The sequence below is a fragment of the Salmo salar genome, chromosome ssa16 (assembly GCF_905237065.1).
Source record: "Salmo salar chromosome ssa16, Ssal_v3.1, whole genome shotgun sequence".
NCBI lineage: Eukaryota > Metazoa > Chordata > Actinopteri > Salmoniformes > Salmonidae > Salmo > Salmo salar.
In genome coordinates this window covers 62,465,821-62,486,885 of record NC_059457.1, presented here as the reverse complement: position 1 = coordinate 62,486,885, position 21,065 = coordinate 62,465,821, and the positions used below count along the sequence as shown (strand labels likewise).

General features: G+C 42.1%; 1 protein-coding gene and 1 pseudogene across 1 annotated transcript; both read left to right on the top strand.

The window, feature by feature from the left end:
* LOC106574366 (39S ribosomal protein L39, mitochondrial-like) overlaps positions 1-8,466 on the top strand; it is a 14,486-nt pseudogene extending 6,020 nt beyond the window's left edge.
* Positions 8,467-10,719: 2,253 nt separating this feature from the next.
* On the top strand, positions 10,720-18,785 carry LOC123727858 (junctional adhesion molecule 2A-like). The gene is made up of 4 exons (XM_045697548.1): positions 10,720-11,058; positions 17,819-17,995; positions 18,279-18,428; positions 18,538-18,785. The coding sequence occupies exons 1-4, from the start codon at positions 11,010-11,012 to the stop codon at positions 18,768-18,770; spliced, it is 609 nt and encodes a 202-aa protein (XP_045553504.1). The 5' UTR covers positions 10,720-11,009; the 3' UTR covers positions 18,771-18,785.
* Positions 18,786-21,065: the final 2,280 nt, after the last annotated feature.

Below are 21,065 nucleotides of genomic sequence, written 5' to 3'. Positions count from 1 at the left end.
TACAACCAGCCTGAAAACAATGACCAGTAGAAACTGCAGTCATTTTCATTTATTCTTAGCAATGATTTAGGAATCATTGTGAGTAAGTATTGTTGTTTGCCTATTGAAATTGAACTTCAGTTCATGAAATAAATAGCTAGCCAGCTACTTAACCCTGTTGCCCAACATAACATTATAAGCAGCCAGCTAGCGTCATCTGGCTAGTGCGGCTTGACCGGACCGGGTTATGTGTTGTGAATGTAGCAACAATAAGGATTTGGCCAATAGTGGAATTTGCGGTTTGCTTTCAAAATAAAAGTATTTCATTGACAGTGATGTAAATGAATACAAATGGTAGAATTATGCCATACTTTTATTTTGAAGGCAAATTGTAAAGTCTACTATTGTGGCTAATCCTTATTGTGCCCAGCTTCACATAGATGGGTCCGACCACCATTAATCAAATAAGAACTGTCTTATAAATTAGGGTTATTTTTTGATGACACCTAGCTGTATAGTTAGCTAGCTAACTATAGCTACTGAAACAGATTGTCGTTTCGCTATGTTTTTAGGGAAGAACATTGTTTGCATCCATGAGCTAGCTAGATTTTTTTATGGCCAGCACTTTAGGTGTGCGAGACAACTTTACCAGCATCATAGCATACATATCGATGAATCGTTGTGACATATGAAATACGAGTGATTGTGTAATAACTACATAAAAAATGAATGAATGCGTTAAATTATTATGTGACGTGCAGTCATATTCATGTCCTGATTGGTCAACAAGCTTATTTGACACGTCAAACAGTGTTATGTTTGACGTGTATATTTTTTGACACGCAAAGCCCCTAACGGCGTTCCATAGCAAAGACCCTAAAGGCGTTCCATAGAAATCCTGGTTGACAATGAACAACGAAACAGCACAGCAAGTAAGTGAAAGAAATAGGTTTTGATTATGTTTTACTGGTAATGGGGACATACGTAAATGCCAAAAAAATAACTTTTTTGTCAGTGTGGTGTGTGTGTGTGTGTAACCTTTATTTAACTAGGCAAGTCAGTTAAGAACAAATTCTTATTTACAATGAGGGCCAAACCCGGACGACACTGGGCCAATTGTGCGCCGCCCTATGGGACTCCCAATCACGGCCGGATGTGATACAGCTTGGATTCGAACCAGGGACTGTAGTGACGCCTCTTGCACTGAGATTCAGTGCCTTAGACTGCTTTGTCCATGTGTGTGTGTTCACTATTTAACTGTAATAGAATGCTTAAAAGAGAGCAAAATTGTTTTTATATTGGTATCGTTTTTTTTGGCAAGGAAAATGTCAGATATTGTATCGGCCAAAAATGTTATATCGGTGCATCACTAGTCTTTAAGGGTAAGTCTCTAAGAGCTTTGCATACCTGGATTGTACAATATTTTCCCATGTATACTTTAATTCTTCAATCTCTGTGACTGTGGTGATTGGCTGATGGTTTGTGTGTGTGTGGCCTCTCCCTCCTTAGGCATACTGGCGGTCGTGTGCAGCCCACCTGTGCCAGGTCCTTCAGGATTTCTTTAAAGAGGAGTTCTCTGTGGAGCTGCTCAGAGTCCCCGAGGTGCTAGGTAAATGCCAGGAAACACTCATACCCATGTTTTCCCTACCATTTTCATGAAAAAACATCAAGAAATGACTGGCATCTAGTTAACAGATTGGAACTGAATCCTATGGGGATTGGGGTGTTTCTTGTGTTTCTACTCAACAATAGACAGTGCATTCGGGAAAGTATTCAGACACCTTGACTAGTTACACATTTTGTAATGTTACAGCTTTATTCTAAAATTGATTAGAATAATCTATACACAATACCCCATAATGACAAAGCGAAAAAACAGAAATAACTTATTTACATAAATATTCTGACCCCTTCCTATGAGACTCCTAATTGGGCTCAGGTACATCCTGTTTCCATTGATCATCCTTCAGATGTTTCTCCAACTTGATTGGAGTCCACCTGTGGTAAATTCAATTGATTGGACATGATTTGGGAAAGGGTACCAAAAAGCTCCTGTCTAAGGTCCCACAGTTGACAGTGCATGTCAGAGCAAGAACCAAGCCATGAGGTTGACGGAATTGTCCGTAAATCTCAGAGACAGGATTGTGTCGAGGCACAGATCTGGGGAAGGGTACCAAAAAAGGTTTGCAGTATTGAAGGTCCCCAAGAACACAGTGGCCTCCATCATTCTTAAATGGAAGAAGTTTGGAACCACCAAGACTCTTCCTATAGCTGGCCGCCTGGCTAAACTGAGCAATTGGGGGAGAAGGGCCTTGGTCAGGGCGGTGATCAAGAACCTGATGGTCACTCTGACAGCGCATCAGAGTTCAAAAATCAAATCACATTTTGTCACATACACATGTTTAGCAGATGTTATTGCGGGTGTAGGGAAATGCTTGTAATGCTTCTGTGGAGATGAGAGAACCTTCCAGAAGGACAACCATCTCTGCAGCTCTCCACTAATCAGGCCTTTATGTTAGAGTGGCCAGAAGCCACTCCTCAGTAAAAGGCACATGACAGCCACTTGGAGTTTGCCAAAAGGCACCTAAAGGACTCTCAGGCCATGATTAACAAGATTCTCTAGTCTGATTAAACCAAAATTGAAACCAAGACTGAATGCGTCACATCTGGAGGAAACCTGGCACCATGCCTCCTGTGAAGCATGGTGGTGGCAGCATCATGTTGTGGGGATGTTTTTCAGCGGCAGGGACTGGAAGACTAGTCAGGATAGAGGGAAAGATGAATGGAGCAAAGTGCAAAGAACCTTGATGAAAACCTGCTCCAGAGCGCTCAGGACCTCAGACTGGGGTGAAGGTTCACCATCCAACAGGACAGTGACCCGAAGCACACAGCCAAGAGAACGCAGGAGTGGCTTCGGGACAAGTCTCTGAATGTCCTTTAGTGGCCCAACCAGAGCCCGGACTTGAACCTGATCGAACATCTCTGAAAAGACCTGCAAATTTCAGTGTAGCGATGCTCCCCATCCAATCTGACAAAGCTTGAGAGTATCTGCAGAGAAGAATGTGAGAAACTCCCCAAATACAGGGCTGCCAAGCTGGTAGGGTCATACCCAAGAAGCACCAAAGGTGCTGCAACAAAGTACTGAATAAAGGGTCTGAATATTTCATTTTTTTATTTTTTTTAACATACATTTCCAAAAATGTATGAAAAGCTGTTTTTTCTTTGTCATTATGGGATATTGTGTGCAGATTTGAGGGGGGGGGGGGGGGGACTATTTAATCCATTTTAGAATAAGGCTGTAACGTAACAACATTTTGAAAAAGTTAAGAGGTCTGAATACTTTCCGAATACACTGTATATAACCAGCTTTTACTTACGCTCACTCACTCATTCTATCGCTAGCTTTTTGCTCTTTCGCGCTCTCTCTCTCTCTCTCTCGCTGTCTCTTTCAAATTCAGATTGTTTTATTGGCATGAAATACAATTTGTGGATATTGCGAAAGCAGTATAGTGGTACAGCATTTCAGTAAATACTGTACAATGCAATAAGGATAATGAAATACAGTTCATTTCAGTAGTAATAATAGTAAATATAATCATGTATACTACTGTTGTTGTATTGCGTAGTCTTCGGTCGATAAATGTAATTAAAGAAAATGATTATAAAAAGAAAATGCTTATCAATAAACAACAAAATGTACATGGATGATGGTTACACTATGTATTACTTGTAAGTTATATACAATGTACACTGAGTGTTCAAAACATGATTAACACCTGCTCTCTCCATGACATAGACTGACCAGGTGAATCCAGGTGAACGCTATGATCCCTTATTGATGTCACCTGTTAAATCCACTTCAATCCATGTAGCTGAAGGGGAGGAGGCAGGTTAAAGACGGGTTTTTAAGCTTTGAGATAATTGAGACATGGATTGTGTACGTGTGCCATTTAGAGGGTGAATGGCAAGACAAAATATTTAAAACGGGGTGTGACGAACTGCAAAGCTGCTGGGTTTTTCACGCTCAACTGTTTCCAATGTGTATCAAGAATGGTCCACCACCCAAAGGATATCCTATCAACTTGACACAGCTGTGGAAAGCATTAGAGTCAACATGGGCCAGCATCCGTGTGGAACACTTTTGACACCTTGTAGAGTCCATGCCCTGACGAATTGAGGCGGTTCTGAGGGCAAAGGGGGGTGCAACTCAATATTAGGAGGGTGTTCCTAATGTTTTGTGTACACAGTGTATATAACACTTACAATGTATGTAATCTCTCTCTGCAGTAACTTCAGGAGCATTCTGTTGTGATGTAGTTCTGGATCCTCAGTTAGATGCTTGGAACCCTTCAGAGGTCAGTGTGTGTTTTATATTCTGGTGTGTGTGTGTAAATATCTGTCTTAATCTCTGGTGTGTGCATACGCTTGTTATTCTCTGTTGTGTTCGTGTGCATACAGGGGAGTCCAAAATGATTGACACCCTTGATTAAGAGCAATAATTTGTAAAAAAAAAAAAAAAAAGGGAAGTTCAGTTCAGAACAAATTCTTATTTACAATGATGGCTAAACTCGGACCACCCTGCGCCAATTGTGTCCGCCCTATAGGACTCCAAATCATGGCCGGATGTGATACAACCTGGATTCGAACCAGGGACTGTAGTGACGAGTCTTGCACTGAGATGCAGTGCCTTTGTAATGTGATGCTTCTGGCGGCAGAGAAGTCAGGCGCAGGAGAGCGGAAACTGATTTACAACGTTTGTGTTTAATAACCATAAACCACCGTTAACAGAATAATACAATAAATGGGTCAAACAAAACCCGGTAGATACCAGCATACAGTGCACAAGCACTACAACAAACAATTACGGACAAGGACATGGGGGGAAACAGAGGGTTAAATACACAACATGTAATTGATGGAATTGGAACCAGGTGTGATGGAAGACAAGACAAAACCAATGGAAAATGAAAAGTGTATCGGCGATGGCTAGAAGGTCGGCGACATCGACCGACGAACGCCGCCCGAACAAGGAGAGGGACCAACTTCGGCGGAAGTCATGACAGCCCTGCGCCACTCAGGAGCCCGAATAATGACTGTAGAAAATAAATAATTCAAATACTGAGCTATATTGTATGCTAAAAGAAACTAATACAATTGCCCAGAGAGATTTTGTTTCTTAAAAAGGTAGGGCTTAAAATTGACACCTCCTAAAGATTTGTATAAATAAAGTAGTCAAGTTTAGTATTTGATCACATATTCCTAGCAAGCAATGGCTACATCAAGCTTGTGACTCTACGAACTTGTTGGATGCATTTGCAGTTTGTTTTGGTTGTGTTTCAGATTATTTTTGGTCCATTTAGAAATGAATGGTAAATAATGTATTATGTAACTTTGGAGTCATATTTATTATAAATAAGAATAGAATGTTTCTAAACACTTCTACATTAATGTTGAATGCTACCATCATTACGGATAATCTTGAATGAATCATGAATAATGATGAGTGAGAAAGTTAAACGGTCATAAAATCATATCCCCAGCACATGCTAACCTCTCACCATTGCCAGTAACAGAGGAGGTTAGAATGTCTTGGGGGTATGATCTTTGATCCTCTCAATCATCAATATTCACGATTCATTCAGGAATATCCATCATCATGGTAGCCATTACATTATTGTAGAAGTGTTTAAAAACATATTCTATTCTCATTTATAAAAAGAGTGACTCCAAAATGGCAAAATGTATTATTTACCATTAATTTCTATTGGGAACAAAATAATCTGAAACACAACCAAAACGAACTGCAAATGCATCCAACAAGTTTGTAGAGTCACAAGCTTGATGTAGTCATTGCGTGCTTGGAAAATGGGACCAATTACTTAACTCTGACTACTTTATTCATAAGAATCTTTAGGGGTGTCAAAAAAAATAAGTTTGACACCTACCTCTTTATCAAGGTTGTCAATAATTTCGGACCCCACTGTGCATGCGTGTTAAGCAAAGTGAAATGACCTGAGTGTGTGTGTGTGTGTGTCCCAGGAGTCCCTGCGCTCTCTGATCCATCGGGACCTGCCCTGGGAGCCTCTGGAGGTGGCGTCCCCTGTGGCCCTGGAGGTCTTCTCTCACAGCAGGTACTTTATTTCTATACCCTCTGTTGTTCAATTGTATCATTTTGGGGGGATAAAATATACAAGACAAACCGAAATAATGCAAAGATATTGAATTTGGCCATCAGTACCCTCTGTCAGAGGACTCTTCCAGTGTTCTAGCTGTGCCTGTGTCTGTGTCTGTGTTTGCAGGTGTAAGCAGGAGGAAGTGGAGGAGAAGTCAGCACAAAGTCCTAAAGGCACAGTGATGCTCTACAGGTGAGCTACAGGAACTGTTCCGCGGTAGAACTCACTCAGACACACTATTGACATCCTTATTGAATACACACTCATCTTCACTGTGTTCTCATACACATGACACACACACACACACACTTGTCTCACCTCCTATCTGTCTGTCTCTTAGGTGTGGGGACCATGTTCTGTTGAGTGGGGGCCCCTTGGTGGCCAGGACAGGGCTGTGCGCTCAGTATGAGGTCACCGCCATCCACCCTCTAGGAGAGGGCGAGTGGGGTCTCCACCGCCGGGCCCAGGGGCTCTCACTGCCCCTCCAGCTACAGGTACATATGTGTACAAATCTGCAGGACATGTTCTGTCAATGTATGAAGCATCTTTGAATGTGTTCGATTGTCACTGAGTGAATGAGTGTCACTGAGTGAGTCATTCATTTATTTATCCTGTTCTCTTTCCTTAGGCCCACCACACTGTGTGGAGGAAACTGAGGAGCAGGGCAGAGAACCTGGTAAGAAAATATTACTCTTCACAATTTAAAGACCAAGTTCACTTTTTTGAAGTTGGAGCTTGTATGCGACATACCTAAGATGTTGTAATTTCATCTGAACTGTTTTTAAGTTTGTTAGCTGGCTATTCAACAATGTCCAGAATCTCTGGAGCATGTCGCAATGCCAGTGGAAATTGTTCGTACCAGCTAGCGGTGCATTACAAATGTTCTGAGAACCAGGTTACGCTTCCCCCTTCACATCGCTCCACATTATTTTGAGTGGTTTGGATAAAACAACACCACCTAGGTAAGTCAAAATGAGTTAAAACCCATCCTGATCTCACTTTTAGATTTTTACTGAAAGGTTTCTACAGTATCTCAAATCTTTACTGCTGACGTGCACAATTGTTTGGGTCCATATCAACAGTTGACTAATGAACAAAATTCTAGAATATGTTTGAGTAAAGTGATCCTTTAAAAAGTGAAATATCACTTTTAAGATTCATACTTAATTATTGAACTGCCGATTTAATCCTATTGGCTCTCCCTCTCCGCAGGTTGAGGTGCCCACAGGATCAGCCATTGAAGCCGTTTCAGATACATTGACCCCGCCCTCTGCCCCTGAACAGACTCCTCCCCCTACCGCCCAACAATGATCTTGACTATAACCTTGTCATTATATGTGTCTTTGTAATATTTGTGGAATAAATGTGTACGGTATGGAAATCATCCCCTCTCCTCTGTATACTAAATGCTTGCTGAAAATTAAGTGGGTTATTGGTTTATGACAGTTTAGCTGATGCGGTGTAGAGTGAAGTTGCTGATCTTGGGTCAGTTTTGTATTTCCCCCCACTAATGGTTAAGGTTAGGATTGGGGGAGGGGAAGCTGATTCTAGATCTGTGCATAATAGCTGATATGGAATCAAAGTATTGTTGCGCAGAACGTAACTGGTTTGCGCCCAGTGATGGACAGAACCTACTTGGTTGCAACCGCACAGCCCAGTTCACTGTTCCTTAATCTTTCATGCTTGCCAGGGATTTTAAACCCAAGTCAAATGAATTGATGACCTGTAGTGTGTGATTTAGCCATCTGTCTTTTGTGTGGAATGAAAGCTGTGGTCCGTGCCATGCTCAAGCATGTTAAAGCCTTACACTAACACACCCCTCTGCGGCCTTTAACTGCTCAGCTGACGGTATGTGTGCAAAGTGTGTGTATTGAGTGGTCAGCAGTTTGCTAACACACAAAGATGGTTGTGTGCTGCTCGACCGTCAGGGGCGGAGCAGCTGTTGTGTCTGTTGCTTTGGGACAGGTGTTTGTGTGTGTGTGTGTGTGTGTGTGTGTGTGTGTGTGTGTGAGAGAGAGAGAGAGAGAAAGTGGGCATGACCTGTCACAGATTACCGGATCAGAGTAGTTGAAATGGTTTATGTCCCAAATGGCTCCCTATTTAGTGCACTACTTTTGGCCAGGGTGCATTGGGCTCTGGTCAAAAGTAGTGCACTATATAGGGAATAGGGTTCTGTTTGGGATGAAGAAAAAGTGTGATCATATACAGTAACTGTAGACAAACAGTACATGTCAACAGTTACAGTATATTCCTCAAACTGAAACTGTGATATATGCATACATTGTTATACACTGCTCAAAAAAATAAAGGGAACACTTAAACAACACAATGTAACGCCAAGTCAATCACACTTCTGTGAAATCAAACTGTCCACTTAGGAAGCAACATTGATTGACAATAAATGTCACATGCTTTTGTGCAAATGGAATAGACAACAGGTGGAAATTATAGGCAATTAGCAAGACACCCCCAATAAAGGAGTGGTTCTGCAGGTGGTGGTTCTGCAGAACTTCTCAGTTCCTATGCTTCCTGGCTGATGTTACGGTCACTTTTGAATGCTGGCGGTGCTTTCACTCTAGTGGTAGCATGAGACGGAGTCTACAACCCACACAAGTGGCTCAGGTAGTGCAGCTCATCCAGGATGGCACATCAATGCGAGCTGTGGCAAGATGGTTTGCTGTGTCTGTCAGCGTAGTGTCCAGAGCATGGAGGCGCTACCAGGAGACAGGCCAGTACATCAGGAGACGTGGAGGAGGCCGTAGGAGGGCAACAACCCAGCAGCAGGACCGCTACCTCCGCCTTTGTGCAAGAAGGAGCAGGAGGAGCACTGCCAGAGCCCTGCAAAATGACCTCCAGCAGGCCACAAATGTGCATGTGTCTGCTCAAACGGTCAGAAACAGACTCCATGAGGGTGGTATATTGCATGTAGTAACAGACAATTACATGACCTACAGCATGGCCAAGCATGGTAACGCTTCCAACATTTTCGGATCACTAAACAACTAACTATTGATTTAGAACCACAGAGTTACCACAAGTCGCAAAGAAAACAGGAGCTACCTCCACTATTCCAGCACCATTTCAACATCATCAAATCACCTCTGCTTAGTCTAGTACAGTGACAACTAAAAGATACCAAAAACAATTTAGTCCAATCAATGTAAGCCAAATATGTGGCTGTCCATGGTTCTGATTTATTTCGTTCGTGCAAGTAAAAAATTTTTTGACTCACCCTACTAGAGAAATGCCATCCTCTCTTTCATGTTGACGAAACGGCTTATCACTCTGTTATACAGTACATGCTTTTATTTGTTGTTCTAGTCTACCTTGCTAAAGTACTTGCTCGCTAGCCTAACTTCCATTCAATGGCAACATTAACTAGTTAACATTAGCCTTCTACATCTAGCTACATATTGAACTTCCATCCTCTCAGGCCAGGGGCACAAACATGTATGAATGAATGGTTGGATCATAATCACCATTAATCATTGGCCAGTACGAATAATGATGTAAAACCACAAGTCCAAATCCCTATCTCCATCCATGGCTAATTTAGGAATGGGACAATTTTAGCTAGCTAGCTGGCCACCGGAGTACAACAACAACATGCACAAATTCAAGTGTTTATGTAATTTAAGTATGCTCTCAATGGGATTTGATAGGATTGATGCCAAAATCCAAACTGGCTTCCCTTTTACACTTGTTTTTGGTGTGCCACACTATCGAGCTCGCTCAGTTTAGCTCAAAGCTGATTGGCACATTTTTTTATCAAGGGAGGCCAGATTCTTCCTGGCTTCCCTTGCCTTCAAACCTACGGGCGGCAACAATGTCATACTCGTTTAGACCTGACAGCATCATATAGCTGGCCTACACATAGAGAGACAGAGGGGCGCTGTTTCGCTCGCTCGGATGTTTTCTCCTGTGAGACATTCAGCCTCTTGCGAATTGAAGGACAATTATGAATCACAGAGAGACGAAAGATACAAACTAATTGTATGCATTTTATTCATAAAAAAATTATTGGAAGCCTGGATTCCCTTGGCATCCATGAATACACGCCATTGCCCTAAGGGACTGCGGAAAGAATGATAACCACCCTGCAATTGTGAATTGCTTTGAAGGACGTTATAATGAAAAATGTGCATCATTCATTAAGGGAAAATTTCAACTAATTACAAGGGTGTCATTGTGCGCCGTTTCTTCCCTCTATCTGAAAGCATTGTCCGAGTTCGACAATTGTCCGACAATCACACCTGGCAACAGGTGTCGCTTCCTATACTCTTCGTGGTGGTCCTCTTTTATAGTAATTCATCAAAATGTATCAAAGTAAATATCATGGCGTTATGCCTGTGGGCACTGGGTAGATAGTCTCAGCACTTAAATCCTATGACACATACTCACAGAAGAAAACTGTCATCAGTGCAGTTGGCCATTGTTGGCGCGTTGCGTACGATGGACAAGTGTAGTGCGCGTCTTGGACACAGCGTTTCGGTCTCTACATTCCTTCTCAAGGAGCTCCCCACCAACTCGCTTCCTCGCCCCTCCAAACCTCCCTCCCTACCACAACAGTAAGATAGCAGAGAGCCCGTCTACAGTGACAGAGGACAGCCACTCTGCAGCCGTATGCCCTGCGGCTAGTGTAATAGTTTACAGAAAGTCCGAAAGTGCGATTTCCGAACCGCCCCCGTGCTGACTAACTGCTCAGGAAGTACTACGCAGTTTTGGAACATAATTTCCCCAAAGGAGTGACGAAATTCTGGAATTACTGGAGTTGTGGACAAGTGCGGGAACAGGTTGACGCTCAAGAGCAGCTCATCTTTCGAGAAAGGAAAGACTTTTGAACAGCAGGAGTTCAGGATGGAGAAAGCGCCACTGTTTTTACGCCTTGTCATTCTACTGATGCAATGTAAGTAAACTTTTGCATTTAGACTACTCCTCCGTTTGATAACGAGTAATTCGTGTGTGTTTGTTTGCGTGCTTGCGCGCGCGCGTGTGTAATAATGCATGTTAAGGTTGAGCTGTATTGGTATTCTTGATAATTAAATTACCATCATCCCTATTGCTTTTATATGTGTAATGCCATGTGTAATGTCATGTCAGCTGTTTATGTTTAGAAAAAAAGAAGCAATTTTAGATAGGAAAATATTGATAAAGCACCTAAAAAAAAAACATGATTATTGTTATCTTACTGTGAACTGTAAGATCACTATATCATGTTGATGCTTCTAGTCACACACACACACACACACACACACACACACACACACACACACACACACACACACACACACACACACAACAAATAAAAAAGGGTCCAGCACTTGATTCGGTTGCAATTGACTTAATTTATTACTTAATCCTCTTCGTTTCTGGAGAAACATATGGCCTATACTAAAGTTTTCCAACGTTGCCGGTCTTTCGTATACAGTAAATGCATCATGTCCTAGACCAAGAGCACACTCCATACGTGTTGGCTAACGCCTTCCTCACTGTGTGTGTGTGCGTGTTATTGCGATGATATTGGACTACATGCAACTACAGAAAACAGATATGGACCACTAATGTGGCCTTAAGTTATTGTTGGAAACAGGCCAGTCTAATCGGGATGTGGGCAACCCAAGGGTGGGTACCACCAACTTTGATAACAGCAGGTCATCATATGGTTCCATCCCAAATGCCACTCTATTCTCTTTATAGTGCACTACTTTTTAGCAGGGTACATAGTTCCCCGGTCAAAAGTAGTGCACTACAAATGGTGCCATTTGGGACGATTCCATGGTGTCAGTGAGATGCCAAACAGCCAGGGGAGGGGCTGCATTCAGGTCTGCCCAACTGTTGATGTCTGCTGATTTATTGTTTGGAACTGTTTGGAATAGTTTGCTTCAGACTTGATTGGGCTGTGTTCTGTCCTGTAGATTAGGTGAGGCTTGTTTTAAGTCTTGAACATTGTGGTGCCATTTCGGATGCAGACATTTTGCAAGCACCGCCACCTCCAACCCTGACTGGCACAGCTGTTCCTGTCAGAGCAGTGCAGGGTTATACAGATACATAGGGGCTTTGTTCTTCTAGGAAAACACTCACATTCTCTCTGCCTCTCTAGATCCCTCTCTGTCTGGAAATGGATGTCCTCTTAGATGTCTACCATATGAAATGCTCCTAGCTCAGATTTAGTGCTCAGTTGTAGCTTATAATAATAGGTATTTAAAACTATCTGCAGTATGAGCTTGTGTGTACGTGTCTGTGCTTGTTTGGTTGGTCATGTGTCTACTTGTGTAGTTTTTGTAGTTTGTGGGGGGGCTTGCAGGAGAACCGTGTTTGAACCCAGTTGGGCTTGTGTGTGTGTGTGTCCGGTTTGGGGTCAATTCCAATTGAAGTCACTCAATTCGTAAGTATTTGCATTTAGATATTTTTTTTATAGAAGTAGGGTCTCATTTTCCGTTTAAAATAAATTCCCATTTTTAAATTCTTGAATTGGAGTTTTAGTTTTCTTACCTGAATTGACTGACTTCAATTTGAATTGACCCCAACCCTGGTAGGTCCCAGGAACAATAGATCATAGGGTTCAGAGAGGGACAGGTCACCATTCAGCAGACAGAGAAAGTGTAGGCATTATGTCAGGGTTGTTATCACGTCTGTGTTATCTCAAGGAGACACTCCTCAAGGTGGCTGTTGTTCGCCACAGCCGACACTATGACAACAGTTTCTTAAACCCAGGGATGCTAATGATGGATCCTGATAATATAGAATAAAACTCTCGTTATCTCTCTCATTCTCTCTCATTCTCCATCCTATCTCCCTCCACATCCTCTCTGTCTGTCTCTCTCCCTTATCCTCTGTCCCTCTCTCTCTCCCTTTCTCTCTTTGTCCATCCAGCCAGGGAGAGACAATGCTCCTCCTCAGAGAGAGAGGGAGTGATGAGGGGCACACAGCTGCAGTGATAACAATGTTACACATACTCAGAAAGTAACACAGACAGCAAGCAGGGAGGGACAAAATACACAAGGCTGCACTTTTACCGCCTACTGTACTCAAACATCCTGAAGGACAATGTGAATAGGCAACATGAGCCTGCAGTTTGAATTCATACCGTACTTACGCACATCAAACGAGAGATAGCATTCTGCCACTGATAATGTGTAGGCCTATGTAGACCTAATTGCCTAAATACTCATAACTAAGATTCAGAACGAGAATTCAAAATCAATGTGGGACACGTTCTGTTTTTCCGTTTATTTCCTGTGAATCGACTAGATTGAAATGAAATTGAGTATGCTTTCATTGTTTGCTTCATTGTTTTTCAGCGAGGAAGTTGTTTACGTTTTGTTTCCCAACTTTTTCTCTGCTTTCATGGCCATTTAAGATGGCCACCTTCACCCTGAGAGGACCTGTAAATCCATTATTACTTCCTGTGCCTCTCCAATGCCTTTGTCTCACTTTGGCCTCCATTCTTCCACGTAGACCTGGTTTGCGTCTCTATTCCCTATATAGTGTACTAACTTTTGACCACTATGTAGGGAATGGGATGCCATTTGGGATGTAGACAGTGGAAGAATGGGATGCCATTTGGGATGCCCTTCAATAGGGGAAAGCAGGAGACCAGGAGAATTGGTCAGACCCTCCCCCCTCTGGTCCTCTAATAGAACCAAAAGGAAGTAGTGCAACAAACAGAAGCTAACTAAACAGGAAGCTAGCAGTGAATGGCTCATTTGGTTGTTGACCTCAGTTAAGTACAGTGTAGACCAGTGGGTTCCCAACCAGGGGTACTTGGCCTTGATAAGACTCATGAGCATAGGCTTATTGGTAAAATGCACATGAGGGGGTACTTCAGGGGTACTCCAGGCAGAGCAAAATTCAGTTGGTGGTACAGTGACCGAAAAAGGTTGGGAACCACTGGTGTAGACCGGGTGCTTTAGGTCTTTTGATGTGACGTTTACCAGCACTGGGCCATGACAGATAGCCTTGTGCTTTGCAGGACAGAAATTGTCAGTATTTAATTAATTGAGCGGAATATAGTATTAGTAGGTTATGCAGTGATACAGATGTCATTACAGTTATCTAGTTGAACATGTGTGTGAATAAGTGTGTTATCTGAATACATCTCAGTATTTACTGAAACAATGGAAGGAAAAATGTATGTTGGCCTATACAAACACAACACAAAATAAATGTGTTTGTCTGGGTGTGTTAAATATGTATCTGTGTAAAGCTAGCCGATTAAACTTAACGATTTATGATGGAATCGAGCAGAGACTAGTGTGGACGGTCTGGAGCTCCGACGTCACATAAAATTACGTTTTTATCAGTACCCAAAGGATAGCACGCATTTACACAGGACATTGTCTCATGTGTGCAACAGGGAGTGGCAACTGAATGCAAGCTTCACACATTTTTTTGTTTTATTGTTAAAACATTTCTAGCATGTCTATCTATGGGTAACAGTTGACATGTTATGCTTGACCCGCTCAGCTTTCCACCACAAAACACCAGAAAATGGCCAAAAAGAGTAAAACCAGCTCACCTGCTTTTACACTAATGTTAAATGTTTATTTTGAAAAAAGTTTAGTTCACGTAACACGGTTGACTTTAAAATGAGGGACAGACATAAATGAATCAATAATGAAATAAATAATCTTCAGAAATTACTTTGTCAAAGCAACAAAATAACTAGGGCTTTACAATGATGGTGAAATGTTGGGGTTAAGTGGGTTAAGTACTTTCTAGAATCATAGAGGGTGTGCAGAGGGACATGTCAAAATGCTGAATTTTGGCACCTTAGCAAGGCTTTATTCATATAAGAAAACAGTGATGTAAAGTACAGATACCCCCCAAAACTACTTAAGTAGTACTTTTTACTTATTTATATTTTTGACTACTTTTACTTCACTACATTCCTAAAGAAAATAATGTACTTTTTACTACATACATTTTCCCTGACATCCAAAAGTACTAGTTACATTTTGAATGCTTAGCAGGACAGGAAAATGGTCCAATTCACACACATATCAAGAGCACATCATTGGCCATCTCTACTGTCTCTGATCTGATGGAATCACTAAATATAAATGCTTCGTTTGTAAATTATGTTGGAGTAAGCCCCTGGCTATCCGTAAATACGTAAAAAAGACAAGAAATTGGTGCTGTCTGGTTTGCTTAATATAAGGAATTTGAAATGATTTATACTTTTACATTGATACTTATGTGCATTTGAAGTCGGAAGTTTACATACACTTATGTTGGAGTCATTAAAACTTGTTTTTCAACCACTCCACAAATGTCTTGTTGACAAACTATAGTTTTGGCAAGTCGGTTAGGACATCTACTTTGTGGATGACAAGTAATTATTCCAACAATTGTTTACAGACAGATTATTTCACTTATAATTCACTGTATCACAATTCCAGTGTGTCACAAGTTTTCATACACTAAGTTGACTGTGCCTTTAAACAGCTTGGAAAATTCCAGAAAATGATATTATGGCTTTAGGAGCTTCTGATAGGTTAATTGACATAATTTGAGTCAATTGGAGGTGTACCTGTGGATGTATTTCAAGGCCTACCTTAAAACTCAGTGCCTCTTTGCTTGACATCATGGGAATATCAAATGAAATCATCCAAGACCTCAGAAAAAAATTGTAGACCTCCACAAGTCTGGTTTATCCTTGAGAGCAATTTCCAAACGCCTGAAGGCACCACGTTCATCTGTAAAAACAATAGTACCTAAGTATAAACACCATGGGACCATGCAGCCGTCATACCGCTCAGGAAGGAGACGCGTTCTGTCTCTTAGAGATGAACGTACTTTGGTGCGAAAAGTGAAAATCAATCCCAGAACAACAGCAAAGGACCTTGTGCTGGAGGACACAGGTACAAAAGTGTCTATATCCACAGTAAAACGAGTCCTATATCGACATAACCTGAAAGGCCGCTCAGCAAGGAAGAAGCCACTGCTCCAAAACCGCCATAAAAAAGCCAGACTACGGTTTGCAACTGCACATGGGGACAAAGATTGTACTTTTTGGAGAAAAGTCCTCTGGTCTGATGAAACAAAAATAGAACTGTTTGGCCATAATGACCATCGTTATGTTTGGAGGAAAAAGGGGGAGGCTTGCAAGCCGAAGAACACCATCCCAACCGTGAAGCACGGGGGTGGCAGCAACATGTTTTGGGGGTGCTTTGCTGCAAGAGGGTCTGGGGCACTTCACAAAATAGATGGCATCACGAGGAAAGAAAATTATGTGGATATATTGAAGCAACATCTCAAGACATCAGTCAGGAAGTTAAAGCTTGGTCGCAAATGGGTCTTCCAAATGGACAATGACCCCAAACATACTTCCAAAGTTGTGGCAAAATGGCTTAAGGACAACAAAGTCAACGTATTGGAGTGGCCATCACAAAGCCCTGACCTCAATCCTATAGAACATTTGTGGGCAGAACTGAAAAAGGCTACAAGGAGGCTGAATAACCTGATTCAGTTACACCAGCACTGTCAGGAGGAATGGGCCAAAATTCACCTAACTTATTGTGGGAAGCTTGTGAAAGGCTACCTGAAACGTTTAACCCAAGTTAAACAATTTAAAGGCAATGCTACCAAATATTAATTGAGTGTATGTAAACTTCTGACCCACTGGGTATGTGATGAAAGAAATAAAAGCTCTCTACTATTATTCTGACATTTCACATTCTTAAAATAAAGTTGTGATCCTAACTGACCTGAGACAGGGAATTGTTATTAGGATTAAATGTCAGGAATTGTGAAAAATTGAGTTTAAATGTACTTGGTTAAGGTGTATGTAAACTTCCGACTTCAACTGTATATTTCAAACCAAATACTTTTAGACTTTTACTCAAATAGTATTTTACTGGAGGACTTTTACTTGAGTCATTTTCTATTAAGGTATCTTTACTTTTACTCAGGTATGACAATTGGGTACTTTTTCCACCTCTGAAAAACCTGATTTTTTTTCTCCATGTGGTACAGTATATATTAAAAGGTTCTTCATTTAATATAACAGGCTTTTAAAATTCAATATTGCTGCACAATTTCTACTTAAAATGTCAAAAGGGATGCGAAAGGCAGTCTTTTCATGGAACGACCCAAATATTCAGTGTCCGTGTGTGTGGTACATAACGTTATTGTACCAAACTGTGGTTCAGTTAATCCCCCCACACACACATACATATGCACACACAACACGCACTCCTCCCTCAATGGATGGGCGTTACCCGGGCGACCTGTGGACAGCAACAGGATGACAAAACAATAATCTTGAGCCCTGCAGCAATCAAACAACAGGAAGGACTGCGCCTATTTCCTGTTCCTGTCAAGATGCAGATGTTCAACATGAGCCACACACATACAGGCACAGACGCACACAGACAGACACAGCCAGCCAGCCAATCAAACAATCAGCCATGAGTCATCATGCTCCACCGCCAATCTAGTCCATAGGAAAAACTGGTTCATAACAGATACAATTGGTTCATACAACATTTACAACTGGTTCATCATAACTGAATATAACTGGTTTATAACAGATTATAAACTTGTTCATAAATCAGCTATAAAGCAATTATAATCAGTTATCACTGCGTTAACTTGTCCTCCATCTTACAACCCTTTCCCCCAACCCCATATGTTGCACCTCTCTCTCTCTCTCTATCCCTCAGGCCTTCCAATTGTCCCTGTTACCGTGTCAACAACCACACCCATGGTGGAGGTCCGTGAGAACTCTGATGCGGTTCTGAGCTGTGATTTTCGGACCGAGAAGGAACCGAATCCTCGAATTGAGTGGAAGAAGAAAGGAACAGATGTATCATTTGTTTACTATGAGGGACAGTTCAGAGGTGATGAGCTGTCCTGGCACATTGTCTTCCATCGCTCTCTTTCTGTCTGTTTTAACCCCTGTCCAGAGCCCATCTTCAGACTCCGATTTAATTTACTTCCTCCCGAGGGAAATTCATTTTAAGAGCTTCATCAACATAAAGCAGGATGTGATGAACATTACAAAGAAATTTGTATCAGAAGTTACCAGATGGTTGATGTTAGTTTAAGTAGAACATTTTTCCTTAAGAAACCACATCTCCACATCCCCCTCTTCTCTGTGTTGACCGGTTTCCACTCTGCCAGGAGCCTTTGCAGGGCGTGCAAGGATCAAGGGGGCAACGGTGACCTTACAGAGGGTGACCCAGAAAGACGCGGGTGAATACCGCTGTGAGATCACTGCCCCTCATGACACCATCACCCTGGGGGAGACTAACATTACCCTCACAGTCTTGGGTGGGTACCACACCGTCTGTTTGACTGAGTGTGTCTGTGTGTTGTCTCAGACATGCTGTTTGTGCACCCACTTAACCCTGCTGACATTGTGGCTGTACCCTCCCCACAGTTCCCCCCCACACCCCAACCTGTGAGATCCCCAGCTCGGCCCTGACGGGCTCTATGGTGCAGCTGCGCTGTATGGAACAGCAGAGCATCCCCCCAGCCACCTACTCCTGGTATAAAGACGACAAGCCGCTGACCCCCTCCCGCATGGCCAACGCCACCTACCACCTCAACCCATTCACCGGCATACTGGTGAGATACTTTTTAAGAACAGTGTATATACAGTCATACCATTGATGCTTTGGCACGATTTACTCAGTGTACAGTGCATTCAAAATATTCAGACCCCTTCCTTTTTCCACATTTAGTTACGGTACAGCTTTATTCTAAAATTGATCAAATAAATAAAAAAATCCTCATCAATCTACACACATTACCCCATAATGACAAAGTGAAAACAGGTTTTTCAAAATGTTTGCAAATGTATTATAAATTTAAAAAAGAGAAATACCTTATTTACATAAGTATTCAGACCCTTTTCTATGAGACTCGAAATTGAGCTCAGGTGCATCCTGTTTCCATTGATCATCCTTGAGATGTTTCTACAACTTGACTGGAGTCCACCTGTGGTAAATTCAATTGATTGGAAATGATTTGTAAAGGCACACACCTGTCTATATAAGGTTCCACAGTTGACAGTGCATGTCAGAGCAGAAACCAAGCCATAGGGTCAAAGGAATTGTCTGTATAGCTCCGAGACAGGATTGTGTCGAGGCACAGATCTGGGGAAGGGTACCAAAAACATTCTGCAGCATTGAAGGTCCCCAATAATACAGTGGCCTCATCATTCTTAAATGGAAGAAGTTTGGAACCACCAAGACACTTCCTAAAGCTGGCCGCCTGCCAAACTGAGCAGTCGGGGGAGAAGGGCCTTGGTCAGGGAGGTGACCAAGAACCCGATGGTCACTCTGACAGAGCTCTAGAGTTCCTCTATGGAGATGGGAGAACCTTTCAGAAAGACAACCATCTCTGCAGCACTCCACCAATCAAGCCTTTACGGTAGAGTGGCCAAACAGAAAACAATCCTCAGTAAAAGCCCGACAGCCCGCCTGGAGTTTGCCAAAAGGCACCTAAAGACTCTCAGACCATGAGAAACAAGATTCTCTGGTCTGATGAAACCAAGATTGAACTCTTTGGCCTGAATGCCAAGCAACACATATAGCAACATGGTCTAGGAAAAGGTGCCAATTCAACAGCGCACTGATGTGTTTCAAACCGCAGGACAGCGACCACACTAACCAACGTGGGAGGCGAATGTTATAAAATATTGTTATTGCACTCTATTGTGTGTGTATGTGTGTGTATATTTTTTATATAATTTTCATCCCGCCTCCACGATGGATTAGTCCACATGCAAGGGAGCCAAAATCAGACAGGTGTCTTGTACACAACAATATGTGCATTTGAAGTCGGAAGTTTACATACACTTATGTTGGAGTCATTAAAACTTGTTTTTCAACCACTCCACAAATGTCTTGTTGACAAACTATAGTTTTGGCAAGTCGGTTAGGACATCTACTTTGTGGATGACAAGTAATTATTCCAACAATTGTTTACAGACAGATTATTTCACTTATAATTCACTGTATCACAATTCCAGTGTGTCACAAGTTTTCATACACTAAGTTGACTGTGCCTTTAAACAGCTTGGAAAATTCCAGAAAATGATATTATGGCTTTAGGAGCTTCTGATAGGTTAATTGACATAATTTGAGTCAATTGGAGGTGTACCTGTGGATGTATTTCAAGGCCTACCTTAAAACTCAGTGCCTCTTTGCTTGACATCATGGGAATATCAAATGAAATCATCCAAGACCTCAGAAAAAAATTGTAGACCTCCACAAGTCTGGTTTATCCTTGAGAGCAATTTCCAAACGCCTGAAGGCACCACGTTCATCTGTAAAAACAATAGTACCTAAGTATAAACACCATGGGACCATGCAGCCGTCATACCGCTCAGGAAGGAGACGCGTTCTGTCTCTTAGAGATGAACGTACTTTGGTGCGAAAAGTGAAAATCAATCCCAGAACAACAGCAAAGGACCTTGTGCTGGAGGACACAGGTACAAAAGTGTCTATATCCACAGTAAAACGAGTCCTATATCGACATAACCTGAAAGGCCGCTCAGCAAGGAAGAAGCCACTGCTCCAAAACCGCCATAAAAAAGCCAGACTACGGTTTGCAACTGCACATGGGGACAAAGATTGTACTTTTTGGAGAAAAGTCCTCTGGTCTGATGAAACAAAAATAGAACTGTTTGGCCATAATGACCATCGTTATGTTTGGAGGAAAAAGGGGGAGGCTTGCAAGCCGAAGAACACCATCCCAACCGTGAAGCACGGGGGTGGCAGCAACATGTTTTGGGGGTGCTTTGCTGCAAGAGGGTCTGGGGCACTTCACAAAATAGATGGCATCACGAGGAAAGAAAATTATGTGGATATATGGAAGCAACATCTCAACACATCAGTCAGGAAGTTAAAGCTTGGTCGCAAATGGGTCTTCCAAATGGACAATGACCCCAAACATACTTCC

Excerpts from the sequence above, each read along its gene's own strand:
- LOC123727858 (XM_045697548.1), top strand. The coding sequence starts at position 11,010 with ATGGAGAAAGCGCCACTGTTTTTACGCCTTGTCATTCTACTGATGCAA. Across the intron at positions 17,996-18,278 it reads CTATGAGGGACAGTTCAGAG|GAGCCTTTGCAGGGCGTGCA; the intron begins GTGATGAGCTGT and ends CCACTCTGCCAG. Across the intron at positions 18,429-18,537 it reads CATTACCCTCACAGTCTTGG|TTCCCCCCCACACCCCAACC; the intron begins GTGGGTACCACA and ends CCCTCCCCACAG.